This window comes from Branchiostoma floridae, chromosome 9, assembly GCF_000003815.2.
Source record: "Branchiostoma floridae strain S238N-H82 chromosome 9, Bfl_VNyyK, whole genome shotgun sequence".
NCBI lineage: Eukaryota > Metazoa > Chordata > Leptocardii > Amphioxiformes > Branchiostomatidae > Branchiostoma > Branchiostoma floridae.
In genome coordinates, this window is record NC_049987.1 from 22,596,879 (window position 1) to 22,612,127 (window position 15,249).

General features: G+C 41.9%; 1 protein-coding gene across 2 annotated transcripts in view; it reads right to left on the reverse strand.

Moving 5' to 3' along the window:
- The window catches only part of LOC118422770 (proteasomal ATPase-associated factor 1-like), a 45,462-nt gene extending 30,338 nt beyond the window's left edge, over positions 1 to 15,124 (reverse strand). The window contains exons 1-10 of one of the 2 annotated variants that reach the window (XM_035830521.1): positions 14,981 to 15,124; positions 10,925 to 10,965; positions 10,349 to 10,452; positions 8,959 to 9,048; positions 8,288 to 8,386; positions 6,945 to 7,095; positions 6,112 to 6,306; positions 5,754 to 5,845; positions 5,145 to 5,260; positions 4,608 to 4,690 (exon numbers count right to left, since the gene is read on the reverse strand). In XM_035830521.1, coding sequence (XP_035686414.1) covers positions 4,608 to 4,690; positions 5,145 to 5,260; positions 5,754 to 5,845; positions 6,112 to 6,306; positions 6,945 to 7,095; positions 8,288 to 8,386; positions 8,959 to 9,048; positions 10,349 to 10,452; positions 10,925 to 10,965; positions 14,981 to 15,027 — 1,018 coding nt within the window. In that variant the 5' untranslated portion in view covers positions 15,028 to 15,124. Of the gene's footprint in view, positions 1 to 4,607; positions 4,694 to 5,144; positions 5,261 to 5,753; positions 5,846 to 6,111; positions 6,307 to 6,944; positions 7,096 to 8,287; positions 8,387 to 8,958; positions 9,049 to 10,348; positions 10,453 to 10,924; positions 10,966 to 14,980 lie in introns of those variants that run through there. The other variant, XM_035830520.1, reaches the window with a different exon arrangement.
- Between the last annotated feature and the right edge of the window lie 125 nt (positions 15,125 to 15,249).

Here is a 15,249-nt window from a genome sequence, read left to right on the forward strand (position 1 = left end):
GTGTGTGTGTGTGACCAGGTGTGTGTGTGTGTGTATGTGTGTGTACTGGTGTGTGCATTTGTGTGTGTAGGTGTGTGTGTATGTATGGTGTGTGAGTGTGTGTGATTCTGTGTGTGTGTGAGTGTGTACTGTGTGTGTGTGTGTGTATGTATCAGTGTGTGATTGTGTGCATTTGTGTGTGTAGGTGTGTGTGTATGTATGTGTGTGTGAGTGTGTGTGATTGTGTGTGTCAGTGTGTGAGTGTGTAACTGTGTGTGTGTGTGTGTGTGTGTAACTGTGTGTGTGTGCGATAGTGTGTGTGTGTGTGTGTGTGTGTGTGAGAGAGCATTTGTGTATATGTGTGGGCATGTGTGTGTGTAAGTTTGTAAATGTGTGTAAGAGTGTGTGAGTGTACATTTGTATGTGTAAGTGCGTGTGTGTGTGTGTGTGTTTAAGTGTGTGTGTGTGCATGTGTGCGTGCGTGCGTGTGTGCGTGCGTGCGTGCATGCATGCATGTATTTATGTGTTTGTGTGCCCATATAGGTATAGCCTGGGTGCCAGACCCCCAATCTCAATAATATATCAGGGTCTAACTCAAGAGCCTGTTGTAGAATTTCCTTGTGTGTATTGTTGTTGTTGTCCCTAGAACTAATAAGGAACTGGACTGTGTAGGCACTTGAGACAGCCTGGCATCGAAGACAACAACATGCAAATAAAAAATCATCTTCGATGAGATTAACAATATAAGAACAAAGGAATTGCTTTTCCATGGCCTGATCAGTTTGGCACTGCTCCACTTCCCTGTGACAGGGTTAATGAACCCAGGCCTTTGCCCTATTTTCCACTAATGAGTTGCATGAAATTCATTTCTCACATAATACCCCTGGTCTCTAGGGGGCTGCGATGACAAGCTTCACGTTTATCCAGGCTAATACACTCTGGCAGCTCATATGTACTCATATGCGGCCATGTCAATCTTTAGTAAACAACACGATTGAACTTTATTTGCATGTTCTTATGTTTTTTACATGAAATCAATACCATCAATTGGATAATCAAGAAAGAGGACAATTAAAGCTATGCTGCCACAAATATTTCTGCATTTACAGTATTTGGTTTGAAACGTCATAAAAACTTTGAAATTTCATGAAAACGTGCTAGGTGGGACCACATAATTGTGTACATGATGAAGCTTATTTACATCTCCCATAGCAACACCTTGAAAACTTAAATGATATATCAATATCACTGTAGATATAATAACATCAACTCATTAGAAATACATTGTAAACTTAAGTCACATTTGAAAGAAGACCACTTGGGGACCGGTAGAATTTGGCCTATGTGAACAGGACTCTGGTAACAGGATTCTTTAAATGCCGATGTGTTCATGCGACAAATAATCTAATCAAAGGGAACGTACACCAAAAAGCGATCACAATGGCCAGGTGGTCCTTATGTAGAGGTGGTTCTTTGGTCAGGATGTTCCACAAAAAAAATAACCATAACATTATCATTATATTACAATTCTACAAAGTGTAATAATACCTATAAAAATGACATTTGAAGTGCAATGTTACTGTACATCAAGCAACATTTTCAGCCAGACTAGAATCTACTGGGATAAATTCCAACATGGCGGCGACCTTCAAAATTGATGAATGACTATCCAAATGTGAAGCGACCCCATTGTTTGAGAGTTTTTCATGCCCTAGAAACTTCCCATCTCAGCCCAGTACTTCACACCTTCACCACTGGACAACCCTTTTGCAGTGGGTCAACTATATTTAGCTTCTCTACAGCAGATTTGGTCTGGTCTTAAATTCTGTGTGTCCCTCATTCCAGCTGCCATAGAACTAGGTCAAGGCTTTAACATCTGTTTATCACAGGGAGGATGGGGAAACTAAAATAGCGTGGAATGAAAAAGAAAACAACATAGACTACGCTTTTTCCATGCCTTACAATGGTCCTATATCTCCTGTTACATAAAAAAACAAATCCTCTTTATGAATGAATTCTTCCCTTTTACCGATTTTGCAGTTCCTCTGAAGGTCATCCGGAAAGTGGGTCAAGGACACTCTCTTTCTATATGCAAATCTGCACCAAACTGCTGATGTGGAAGAAATCAGTTTCATTCTCAACATTTTTTAGAAAAACAACAAATTAGGATTCATTTTTCTTTCCCTTTTTTCTTACACAAAGACTTGACAATGTATGTACATGCAGCAGCATTCTCTCTTGTATACTAGTATAGATTGAAAACAACAGCACTTTCTTTCATCTGTGGATAATTGACAGGAATCAAAACGCTGTCCCCATTCCGTATCTTTCTTTAGCCCTTAATTGATAGCTAGGTGTTGATTGCACAGCTTAACGGTCCATCTGTCCCGAAGAGTAGGTTAATTAGCGGTGATTCCAACTTTGCATAACTACATTTTTTTACATTTAACACAAGAGCTCAAACATGAGTTGCATTTTTTTGCACTCTAAGTATGCAACTTATTAATATTGATTGTTCCCGTGAACCAAATCAATATTTCTGCACACATAAAATCCAATCCTCTTTAAATTTGTACCAGATATCTTGATTGACACAGAAAGCTATAGCTCCGGATATACATAATTACCGTAAACTGATTCAAATTTGCGGGAACCTGATTTCCTATGAGGGAAAAGGAGATGCTCGCACAATGTTTTGAATTCACCATTGAATGACCAAAGTATTACATGTCAATGTGAATGTTTTATTTTTTATTATAGTGTAAAAGTACTAAAATAGAGCCGGAGTTCAAAGTGTTACGGGTCTGAAGTGAGTATTACTAGTAGGTCACCTCCAAAACTGAGATTACATAAAACCGCTGCAAATATTTCACAACTTACTGTGTAAATGTCCCGTTTTGCGTGCTAGCTGACATTGACGATTCTTACGCACCATCACACGTGCTTACAATTTTGCCCCTAGGCTTTCCATGCACAGTGAAAATTGCGTCTTTCCGTCCATTTTCAGGAGAACCTACTAGAGAATAAAGTTTCCTCTGTGTGTAGATAAGGGTTGATGCTATTTGTTGGTGTTACAGATGACAAACAGGCGACCCAGAAAAGCTGCCAGGGTGGCCCAGTTTCCTGTCACCTGGCCTATTTTGTACCCAGGGTTTAATTCATCAGCCCTGACCTAAATACAGAACGGTAAATACAAATGGACCACAGATCACAGAACAACAACCTGTGGTAGGTGCCTTTTTGTGACAAAAAAAACACATATTTGTTTGTTTGTTTGTTAGTTTTCAGCAATTTGCTTACATCAGCCCTGAACTACATACAGAAAAGTAAAAAACAACAACAACCCATTGCAGGTATTGAAGGATCCTGTGATGTGTTTGTTTGTTTGTTTGTTTGTTTGTTTGCCCCCATCTTGATACATCAGCCCTGAACTACATACAGAACAGTAAATGCAAATGTACCAAAGACCTCAGAACAACAACCTGCTGTAGGTGCCTTTTTGTAAAACAAGACATGTTTGTTTGTTTGTTTGTTTGTTCACTCTCAGCTTAGGTAGTGGCCCTGAACTGCATACAGAACAGTAAAATTTTATACAAATGACGGATTACAGAACAACTACCTGCTGTATATGCTAGAGCTGTGTACCTTAACAAATGTTAGGTACAGGTACAGGAACTTGGGTTTAGGTACAAGTCAGACCAAAATCAGAACAGTAAATACAAACGTACCACAGATCACATAACAACAACCTGCTGTAGGTACCTTTTTGTATAACAAGACCAGTTTTGTTTGTTTGTTTGTGCACTCTCAGCCTAGATACATAAGGCCCTGAACTACTTACAGAAAAGTAAACACAAAATTAATATTCCACACATCACTTGACAACAACCTGATGTAGGTACATGTATTAGAGCTGTATACCAAAACAAATTTAAGGTACGGGTACAGGTATAGGTTCAGGTACTTGGATTTAGGTACAGGACCTAAATACAGAACAGTAAATACAATGATCACAGAACAACAACCTGTTGCATGTGTAGGTACTATAGAGCTATAACCTAAACAAATTTCAGGTATAGGCACTTGGGTTTAGGTACAGGTCCTACATACAAGCGAGTTACATGTAATAACACATTCACACAACGACATCCTGCTGCAGGTAATGTAGGACCTTTTTTGTAAAACAAGACTTGTTTGTTTGCTTAAATCAGCCCTGAACTGCATATAGGAAAGCAAATACCACATTCACACTACAGGCTGTTGCAGGTACTTAAAGATTTAATAGTTTGTACAACGACACACATGTATTTTAATTGTAGTATTTTTGTTTGTTTGTTTGCTTTAAACCAGATTCATAAACCCTGAACTTATATATATATACATGAATGTAAATACGACAACACCTTGGAAAAATACTAGGGGGCCCATTATCGAATTTGACCTTTATTTTCCCTACCCACCTACCAAATATCATAAGGATCCATTTTCGGCTTTTCAACTTATGCTAATCACACAGACAAACGGCAGTGAAAAAGTTCTCTGCAAAGATGAAAACTACAGCTTACCTGTGACAGTGTCTAAGTGCTACAGCTATAGCTTAGAATTCACATAATTAAATACTGACTTACCGAGTGATGCCAGGAACTCTGACTGGAAGGGAACCAGGCTCAGAACTGGGGACTCGGATAGTTGTACCACCTGGACAGGTTGTCTGTAGGTGTGATAATAGTATAGGTAAACACACACAGTCAAGTTCTGAATGAATGGAGGGAGGAAGGAGGGAGAAAGGGAAGAAAGGAATAACATATATAGTCATGATCATTGTGTACATTGTGAGAATGTCTAGTAGTTTTATGATGTTTATACTTGAATTTTATTACTGATTGATGCTCTGTGATCTTTGACACAATTCAGGTAATATTGAGTTTTTGTTGTGTACCAGCTATGTCAACCTGAAGGAAGGAGGAAAGCAACAAAGGAGGGAGGGAGGGAGGCAGAGAGGAAAGAAAGGAGGCCTATTGTTATCGTTATTATGATCACCTAAGGAAAAATCTTTGGCCGGAATGGAATGAGTCTTTGCCGTTTCAGTTAGTGAATGTTCAGGCTGTTATGGTAATAATTGTTTTACATTAAGAGAGTGATTAAACAGCTGCAGCATGACTGACCTTGTGTCTCGGACGTCCAGCTCGTGGATTTTTCCGTCCTGACCGCCACACACGACACGGACGGACGACAGGAAAGCGCAGCAGTTCAGCGCAGAGGACGCAGAAAACTGGAAAACCTGCGTTGGTGGAATAAGCATGTAAAAACACTTTGAAAAGGGGAAGTCTAAATTAACATCAGACTTGAAAGGTAGTATCTTAGGCCTGTATATAACTGTCTCTTGACACGTATACTATATACAGTCACTTCTAGCCCTAACATTCCTTATACAAGTTGCATATGTCGCCTCTCTGCTGTTCCGTCTGGAAACGTCCAAATTTGGACGCAGGCGCTGATTGGTCCCTACACATGAGCAAATTATGGAATGGGTTCAAGCACTCGTTCGAACCAGCATTCCAACACCGGAAAAGCCCTCCGTCCCCTTGCACATGCGGGTGCCGGCCTGTTGTCATCGAACAAGTGCTCTAGAACTCATTTTTAATTCTCTCATTAACTGACGTCACCACCAAAAGGTTTGAATGCGTAGGTCTCCAGACGGATAGCAGAAGCGAACATAGGAGCAAACTACTATCCAGATGGCACCCAGGCTAGCCAATCGCACAAAAACTTACAGGTTTTCTACTCTGCACACCGAAGGCCCTGAGCTGTCCGTCCTCACAAGCCAGCAGCAGCAGCTTTCCCTCTGTGAGGACTTCTCTGTCAGCTGAAGAAAACACAGAAATAAGAACACATCTTAGTTAACACGACTGTTGCCTCCAACTACAGAAGGGGTATTCTCATTAGATATGTTTTAAACAACGCTTACAGCTAGATGTGAAAAAGGTAGGTGTCACAGGTCCGTCAGTGTAATATAACAGGGGAGGAAACTCGTCAGGGGAGGAAACTCGTCACAGCCACATGGCATGAAGAGGACAAGTATGTAGAGAGAACAATGATGATGAAATAAATGATTAAAATAACACAACTCACAGGGAGTTTCGTCAGGTTCGCCCAGCGTGACAGAGTTATCAGGAACGCCGACAGCGCATCCGTTCACGGGACCGCCACAGTCCGAGTATGTCCCCAGACAGCTGGCCGACCCACAATCCCACAGCTTTGCCGTTCCGTCCCGCGAACACGACAAAACGTTCCGCCCTCGCTCAATCACCGCCGTGTCAAGAATTCCTGGAGACAAATTCTGAATTAACATGGATATCGAAAACAAAGACAAATTCTTCAGAGCCTTGACAATGGAAATGAAACATCGTAAACACACAGGAACATCTTCAACTAACAGAAATTTCTTAACTGACAGAACTTCTTAAACAGAAACATCTTCGACAGGAACTTGTTGATGAACCACCAAAAACATCTGAAGAAAACTTAAACTATCAGAAACTCACTGAAACATCTTACTCAGATGGAAAATCTTGAACTGACAAGAACATGTTAAACTCACAGAAACATCTTGAACTGATAAAAACTTCAACAGACAGAAACTTCTTAAACTAATAGGAACTTTTTAAACTGACAGAAACTGACTAAAACATCTCAAATAGACAGAAACACCTTAAAGTTAAACTGACAGAAACTTCTGACAGAAACCGACCTCCGAAAATAATTTCATCAGGTTGGTAGAACATAGGACATAAGAATTTTCTCTTACACAACCAGTTTTTTTCTCACCTGCTGACGTTTTGATGTCTGTCAGACATCTTCCTCCAGTTAGAAGCTCTGAGGAAGATGTCTGACAGACATCGAAACGTCAGCAGGTGAGAAAAAACTGGTTGTGTAAGAGAAAATTCTTATGTCCAGAAACCGACCTCCTTTGTGCCCCCTGAGTGTAACAGGGCAGCTGCCATCCTCTGCAGACCAGATCTTCAGCTGTGCGTCCATCCCTCCACTCAGTATCACTACTCCTGACGGGAAGAACCGGCAACTGTTCACCTCACCTATGTGACCTTGGAGATCCCTCTGCAACATAAAACAGATGTTTGTTTATTTGTTTGTTTGTTTGTTTGATCTTCAGCTGTGCATCCATCCCTCCACTCAGCACCACTACTCCCGAGGGGAAGAACCGGCAAGTGTTCACCTCACCTATGTGGCCTTGGAGATCCCTCTGCAACAGAAAACAGATGTTTGTTTATTTGTTTGTTTGTTTGTTTGATCTTCAGCTGTGCGTCCATCCCTCCACTCAAGACCACTACTCCCGACGGGAAGAACCGGCAGGTGTTCGCCTCACCTATGTGGCCTATGTTTAATTTTAATTCTAATTCATTACTCAGCAAGTGTTCTAGGTCATCTACGTGGCCTTGCAGCTCCCTCTACAACACATAAAGCAGAACGTATCAACCAGCAAGTGTTCATCTTGCCTAAGTGGCCTTGCAGTTCCCTCTGCAACACATCAAACAGAAATTATCAACCAGCAAGTATTAATCTTGTCTAAGTGGCCTTGCACTTTGCAGTTCCCTCTGGAACATTTACTTTTATTTAGTGTCATTAAAGGTTGAAACAACATGGTCAACTAGTGCCCCCTGTACAACAGCACTGGTACTGCAGGCAGATAGGCCATTTCTTTGAGAGTACCAATTGCACTGAACTGGACACATTGGACACAGCTAGTTAGTTACTAAGTAAGTGCCAGGAAACACAGGTTACCCTGACAGTCCTGGAGACTTAGTTAGCTAGTATGTTAGCTAGCTACTTAGTTAGTAAGAAAGAGCCTAGCTCACCCTGACAGTGTTGTAGGCAGCCTCCTAGACCTCCAAGATTCCATTAGTAATACCAGAATTAACTCAGCTAGCTAGATTCGTAGTTAATGAGTTAGTTAGTCATCTAATTAGTTAGCTAGTTATTAACAGTAAACCTAGTACACCCTGACTACCACTGGCAACCTTCAAGATCTTTATAGTTCGACAAGTTTGTTGTATTAGAGGTAATTTGTTTTACTTAATGACCTCATTGACCTCAGCTAGCTAGCTAGCTATTTATCTAGTTTGTTAGTTAGCTATTTAATTAGAAAGAGAGAACCTAGCTCACCCTGACTGTAGCCTCCCAAACCTTCATGGTCCCATCTGTAGTACCAGAAGTAAGGACCTATCTAGCTAGCTAGCTAGTTAGTTAGCTAGTTGCTTAGTTAACTATAGATACAGAAAGCCTAGCTCACCCTGACTGTCCCATTTGCAGCCTCCCAAACCTTCATGGTTCCATCAGTGCTGCAGGAAACTCCCAGGCCTCCTCCAGGGGAGACGTCAAGACACGACACCTGTTTACAACAATGAAAAAATAATAAATAACTTTACAATCGACTGTAATGCTAGGGTTGTCTGCCTAAATGTAACATCAGGTACAGGTACAGGAATTGGTTACACATGTTAAGGTGCAGGTCCGGACCTGAACCTGAACTATATGACAAAATAATGTGTACTATTCAACAACAACAGAGAAATAAAGAACTGGTGACAACTTGACACTGTTATTCAAATTTTCACCCAGACACAGAACTAATCTGTGCCCTCACTGGCCTACGCCTTGCGAGAGGATCTTGTATCCAAGATGCTGCTGATTTCAACACTACATTACTTTTCAACTTTGTCTTTCCCCTAGTGCTAAATTTTCAGCTGTCAGTTTGTGGTGAGATTCATACTTCTTAAGTCAAAAATAAGTTTACACTTTGTGTCTTCTATCAATTTATGTTAACTCAGGACATCATTGGCTAATCATGCCAAAGGCCAAGTTTGGGTTCATCTATAGGTTCATGTTCAGATGAGGTTCAAACAGAGAATCAACATCCATCTTTATTCTGAACAGATCACACCTTAAGCCTCTTAGACTTACCGATTTGCTATGGATCTTCTGGAAAACAGCAGTCGGGGCGACAAACTTGGCGCCACAGTTTTCAGCTGGACAGGACACCACAATGGAGCGCTGGGAGGGAAAAGGGTGACAGTTTCACATCAATCAACATTATCAGGTCTACATGTCAGGCCTCGAAATACTTTTTCCAGCCAGGTTGCGCAGGCGGCAACCTGAATCAAAAACCAACTTGCGCCACCAGCATTTCAGGTTGCGCCACTTCCAAGCTGTTACTTTCTCCAAATTAGCTGTAAAAGCTATCAATTTCAGTTGAAGAAATAAAGCACAAAAAAATATGCAGGGCAAATTAAGCACACTTTTCTCAATAAACAACATCCATTTATCAATATTTTGAAAATAAAGACTGCAACAAAAATAATATCTCAAAGAAACGTGAAAAAATTGCGACCTCCATTGAACAGTGCCGACCGTGTGCCCCTCCCCAGTATAGTCATCGTCACACTAGCTGTTGTTTTCCCCGCATTCCACCAAACAAGCAAAAAAACTCTCCAAAGTAAGCCTATACATGTTCTTATCAGCAAGGACGTTAGGCAGTCGATGGGTTTTCGTAAACATTGCCAAAGTTGCACGCTTTGTTGCGTGATTTTATTCCGAGAACACAGCGAATTCTACTCTACAGCATTGGGACATTAGATATTCCACCATCTCGCACTAACTCACATCTTGCAAATCGCGAGAGCCGCATCCCATTGGCGCTACGTCACGCCAAAATGGCCAATGGGATGCGACTCTCGCGATTTGCGAGATGTGAGTTAGTGCGAGATGGCGCGAGACTTGAGATGAAAAATGGCGGCTGCATGCCGAAATCAGCTAATTTTGAACTTCGAGCGAAGTTTCCGGCGGAAAGTTAGGGCTTACCAAAGGCGTACGTCCCCAAAACAGGGCGTACATTTTCTGATACTTTTAGTAAAGGGCCTGTAACTTGAGGATCGTTTTGTTTACCAAAAATAAATCAAGTTGCGCCGCGCGCAACCCGACTTTCTGAACAACTTGCGCACGGAGAAAACTACTTGCGCGGAGGGGGTGCGCAAGTGGTTAATTCGAGCCCTGATCATGTACACAACCTGTCACACTCAATGGACTAGCACTGGAGGATGCAGAAAGATGTTTCAGATGGGATTAGCTGTTCAATAGCCTGACAGAATCAGCTTCTACTTCTAGCAGCCGCTCCACTGATGAGTTAATTTTAATTTTGATTTTGATTTCAATCTTGATCTTAATCTTAACTATGATTCTAATTTCAGCAGAATTAGGAACATCCAAATCGCATTTGTTAATGCATGTGTTACCATAAACCAATCACTGTTAGGTTGAGAACTGTGAAGTTTAGGATCCAGCCCTCAGCACCCACCTTGGTGACCTCTCCGACCTGGAACCCTTCCGACGCGGTGACGTACACAGACCCGTCGTTTGACACACCCATGGACTTCAGCTCCCCCTGGACACTGGGCTGACCTGGGATGGGAGGGGGTGGGGGTGGGTAATGAAAAGACTGAATGTCAAGCCTCAATGTGAGTTAAAGCAGTCAACCTCAACTGAGGTAAATTATGATACTTTTTTTCAAGTTGCTTGTATTTGTGTAAATCAACTGCTACAGATAGTGTTTTGGCCAAGCATAGTCTGGGTTACCCATTCTCTTCCCAATAAGTATGACTTGTTGATTTTGTTTGTTTTTTACATGCAGAGGTTTCATGCTTGACGTCTAAAGCCTAAAGCTCCCTCATGAATGGGACTGCTTTATAATAGAGCACAACATGATTTCTTTTTCAGTGATGTCCAGACCCTGGCACAAACCTGGGCCACTGGCTCCGCAGAGTGTGCAGACTTCTAGGCCACTGACATGACACTTATTGTTACTTAAGTGTATTTATAGTACAACTTGGTTGTTGGACTGGTTGAATGATGATGATGATGGTTGTAGACTTACCTAGCCTTTTACAGCTCAGCCAGGCCTGTCCATCATTCTCCCTACAAGAAAAAGGGAAATGTTCACGGGTTCGCTTAAAAGGCTGGGCTGTCTACCAGGCCAGGCTACCTGGCCTGTCTACTCTCACCTCTCAAATAAACGTACCGGTACGTTTATTTTTTTCCGCCTCAGAATCCACCCGGTACGTCCTTATTTTAGACGGTACGTTTATTTTTTTTTTTCAAATTGGGGCTTTTTTGACTAACCAGGGAACTCACAAATATTGAAAGTTGGAATTTTCTGCCCATATTTCCGCAGTATTTTTGCTCAAAATTTACTAAATCTATCTAAAAAGTATCATTTTCCCCACGTAAATCTGTTGTTTACATTGTTGAAAGTTGCCGACAGTCAGCAGTGGCGCGTGCAGGGGCCTGCCCAGAGACCAACGCCCCCTGAAGGGCGGAGTTTTCTTGAGAGAAGCAGCTTGAGTGCCTCTCCGGCAAAAGTCTCAAATTACCCACTAGCTTTATTTTACATTAACCGGCAAGCAAATTTAGAAGTGTGCAACTAATCTTGGACAAGTCAAAAAAAATATCCAATAAAGATATGGAAAGGTTTCAAGTGTGTTCTCTTTGAATTTCCGATGCATTTTATCTCTGTTTACATTGTTTGAGGCCGGCACGTGAGGCCAGACCATGTAGGCCTCCCCTAATGGAACACGCCTCCAAGGAGGCGGAGTTCTAATATCTCAAGCTTTGTGAGCCGGGTGCCGCCTGTGATCATGGAGCCGGGAAGTCTACTAGGGGTGTGCCGTTGGCATGGGAACCATCACAACATTTCTGCTAGATGTCGCATTCTCAGCTATATGTCAATCTTCCCCTGGTAACTTCTACACTAAAATGTATTTCTTTTTACCAACTGAAGGTAAAGTTGTGGATAGAGAAAAAAATCTAGTTTATGCTGCTTGTGAAGTTGTTTAAAAACTAAAAGATTATCCTTGCTCCAACAGAGTTCTCAGGTGTCTCATGCATGTAACACTTTTGGGGGAGTGGCTACAGTGCTGAGTCTATGATCGAAACATTTGGGGAAGTTGTGTTTATTTTGGTCACTACTCCGTAACCTTTTCTAAAGATAAACATGGCCAAATTACAATTTACTATTGTCTCTAAGTTTCCACTAAGTATTTTGAAATACAATATTACAAAATACCCTTTTGTATTTCTAAACATGGAATCTTTTTCTAACTTGAAATGTGTTCTTTCCCTGCATTCAAGTGAACTGTTCCCCTAGATAATAGATGTAGTACAATGAATGGCATGAATGAAAGGGCACGAATTACACTGGGGATTGCTCTGGAAGGCTGTGAAACTGTTAGAGCTGTCCAGCTTTCTTTCTGAACTGGGGGTTATTTATTTTATAAACATGTACATGTAGTCATGCATAGTCATGTTTTCCAAAAATAATTTTTGCCATAAGTGTTTTTACAATGTCAAATTAGTTTATTATTTACTTACTACAAATTTTTAAGATGTAAAGGTAAATCTTAAAGATATGAGCTGACAAGTTGCCCAAAATACACCAAAAACCATTGGTACTCAGGCATAAATAAGTAAAAAGAACCTACCTGATCATCTTCTCTTGGACAGAAGTAGTATGGACACAGTTTACATGTCAATTTGGCATTTTTCCGGGGGGTACTTTTATTCCAGGGGGTACTTTTATTAGATTTTGAAGATTTGTCCGGGGGGTACTTTTATTCCAGGGGGTACTTCTATTTGAGAGGTGAGAGTACCTGGCCTGGCTATCACGTCAGGCTACTCAGATCCCCCCCATTCATAGCCCCATCATGTGGCACTCAGCCCAAATAGCTGATTGACAGGCATAGTAATTGCTAATCTTCAACCCTGTTAGTGCCCTGGGGTTGGCCTGTCCACTGGCTGGACCCTTCGGGAATGTGTCTGGGAGGCCTTCCTTGCAGCTGTCAGGAACACATTCAAGTACTGTACCAGTACTGTGTTCGGTAAATGCTTTAGGGTGTTAGACCTAGAAACCAGAGGTCCTGGGTTCAAATCCTTTGACATGTCACAAAATCTGTGCTGTTAATAGTACTTTCCCCACTCCAACTTGTACAAGGGGGTTGGAGAGATGAGGGCCCCAATGGGGGGGTCCCGACAACGCTCTACGTTAAATTCTGATGGCCGGCTACGTATTACGCTGAATTCAGGAAGCCTCTCTACGCTCTACGCTAAATTCGAAAGCTTCCCCACACATTATGCAGAACTCATCACCGAGCGACTGAGCGTTTGTGTTAAAGATGGTACAAAGGTTGAGTTAAAAGTCTTCATGGTAACCGGCGGCAGAGGCGACGGCAGCAAATTTCTAACGCGGGGGCGCAATATTACGTATACTGACCGAATTTTTATCATCTTGAACGCCGAAGCCGCGACTATCTTAGGGGGGTCCGGGGGTATGCTCCCCGGGAAAATTTTGAAATCTTGACCCTCTGAAACGCTATTTTCTGCATTTGAGGGGCAACTTTTTCTAGTGCAGACTAGAAATGAAAACAGAACTGCAGTGGGTGTCAGAGACTTTTCATGATGTACAAAATGACCAATAAACTGGTGGACGTACCGACTGATGAGTATCTAATACCAGCTCAAAAAAGAACAAGAAACAGTCACGCCTTCAAGTACCAGAGTTACCAACCTAGGATGGATGTGTTCAAAAATTCGTACTTTCCCAGAACTATCGTAGATTGGAATTTGTTATCACCAAGCACAGTAGGGGGCATCTCCTCTGCAGAGGCGGCGGCAGGAAATATTGTTTGCGGGGACGATTTTTTCGGCGCTACCCGTCGCGCCGGAGGCGCGACAATCCTAGAGGGGTCCGGGGGCATGCACCCCCGGGAAAATTTGAAATCTTGACCCTCTAAAACGCCATTTCCCGTGTTTTGACGGGCAAATTTTGCTGCCAGACTAAGCTATTAAAGTTTGATGGCAATTCCGGGGGACGACGCCCCCCAAACATATTTTCTTAGGCAATACTTAATGCCGCCAAAAACAGCAACTGGATATGATTTTGCTGGAGTAGAATTTGCTTGTTCTAGAAGATAGATATTCAATAAAGAAACAAATTTCTGTTGTTGGCAAGCCCATTCTTACACACACACACACACACACACACTACACACACACACTTACACACTTACACACCCACAAACATACACAAACACAGTGCTGGTACTTGTGTTCCTGACATGCTGCAAGCAAGGCCTCCCAGACACATTCCCGAAGGGCCCGGCCAGTGGTGGACAGGGCAACCTTGGGTCACTGGCACTAGCAGGGTTGGAGATCAGCAATTACTATGCCTGTCAATCAGCTATTTTGGCTGAGTGCCATATGATGGGGCTATTAATGGGGGGATCTGAGTAGCCTGACGTGATAGCCAGGCCAGGTAGACAGGCCAGGTAGCCTGGCCTGGTAGACAGCCCAGCCTTTTAAGCGAACCCAAATGTTCACAGCTCAGTTCATTTTATTTTTAGTCACTACATGTATTTTTTTTGCGCACTACGACCTGCCACACTAGCTGTACCTTGTTTCCCAGACTGGGATGTATGTAAGCCACTTTGTCCTGTACTGTGTAGAAGTTACAGAGAAGAGTGTCATCAATACTGCTTCGTGAATGATGTCATTGAAACAAACCACGTTTACTTGGCTTAAATCATCATCATTGATTCAACAAACAAACAAAAACAACTTTTGAGCAAGAATTTGCAGCACAAAAAGAGATCATTCTAGCAACTTCTTAGACACATCAATGGTTTGCAATTTTAACAGATCTGTTCTGACCTGATCTTTGTGGGAAAAGTTCGGATATGTTGAAGTTTTCAGAAAGTTCTCTGAAATTCAGATTATCTGTCTAAGGGGAGGGGCAAGTTCAAACATGCGTGGGCACCGATATTTCTCGCTCATCTACTCTTAAATGAAATTAAAACCTCACAATTTTTATCTACTTATCCTAAATTATCCTCCTGTTGTATTGACACTCATTTTAAGAGTATTTTGGCAACGTTTTTACCTCAAAGCGTCCAGCCAGTCACTTTGTAAAATCATTCTCACCGCCATGTTGTCATCAAGGTGACGTCACTTCCGTCACACTCCTGTATCCCTCTGATACGAACAGGCCTGCGGTGGAATGCGGAAGTACGGACTGTAAATGTGATTATTGTGGAATTTAGGTAAGAAAAGATTGTTTATATCTCTTTTATAGACAGCTTGCATGATGAAGATACTTTTGGAAAACTCTTTTACAGTTTTGGAATTATATTTACTGGTAATAAGTACTAG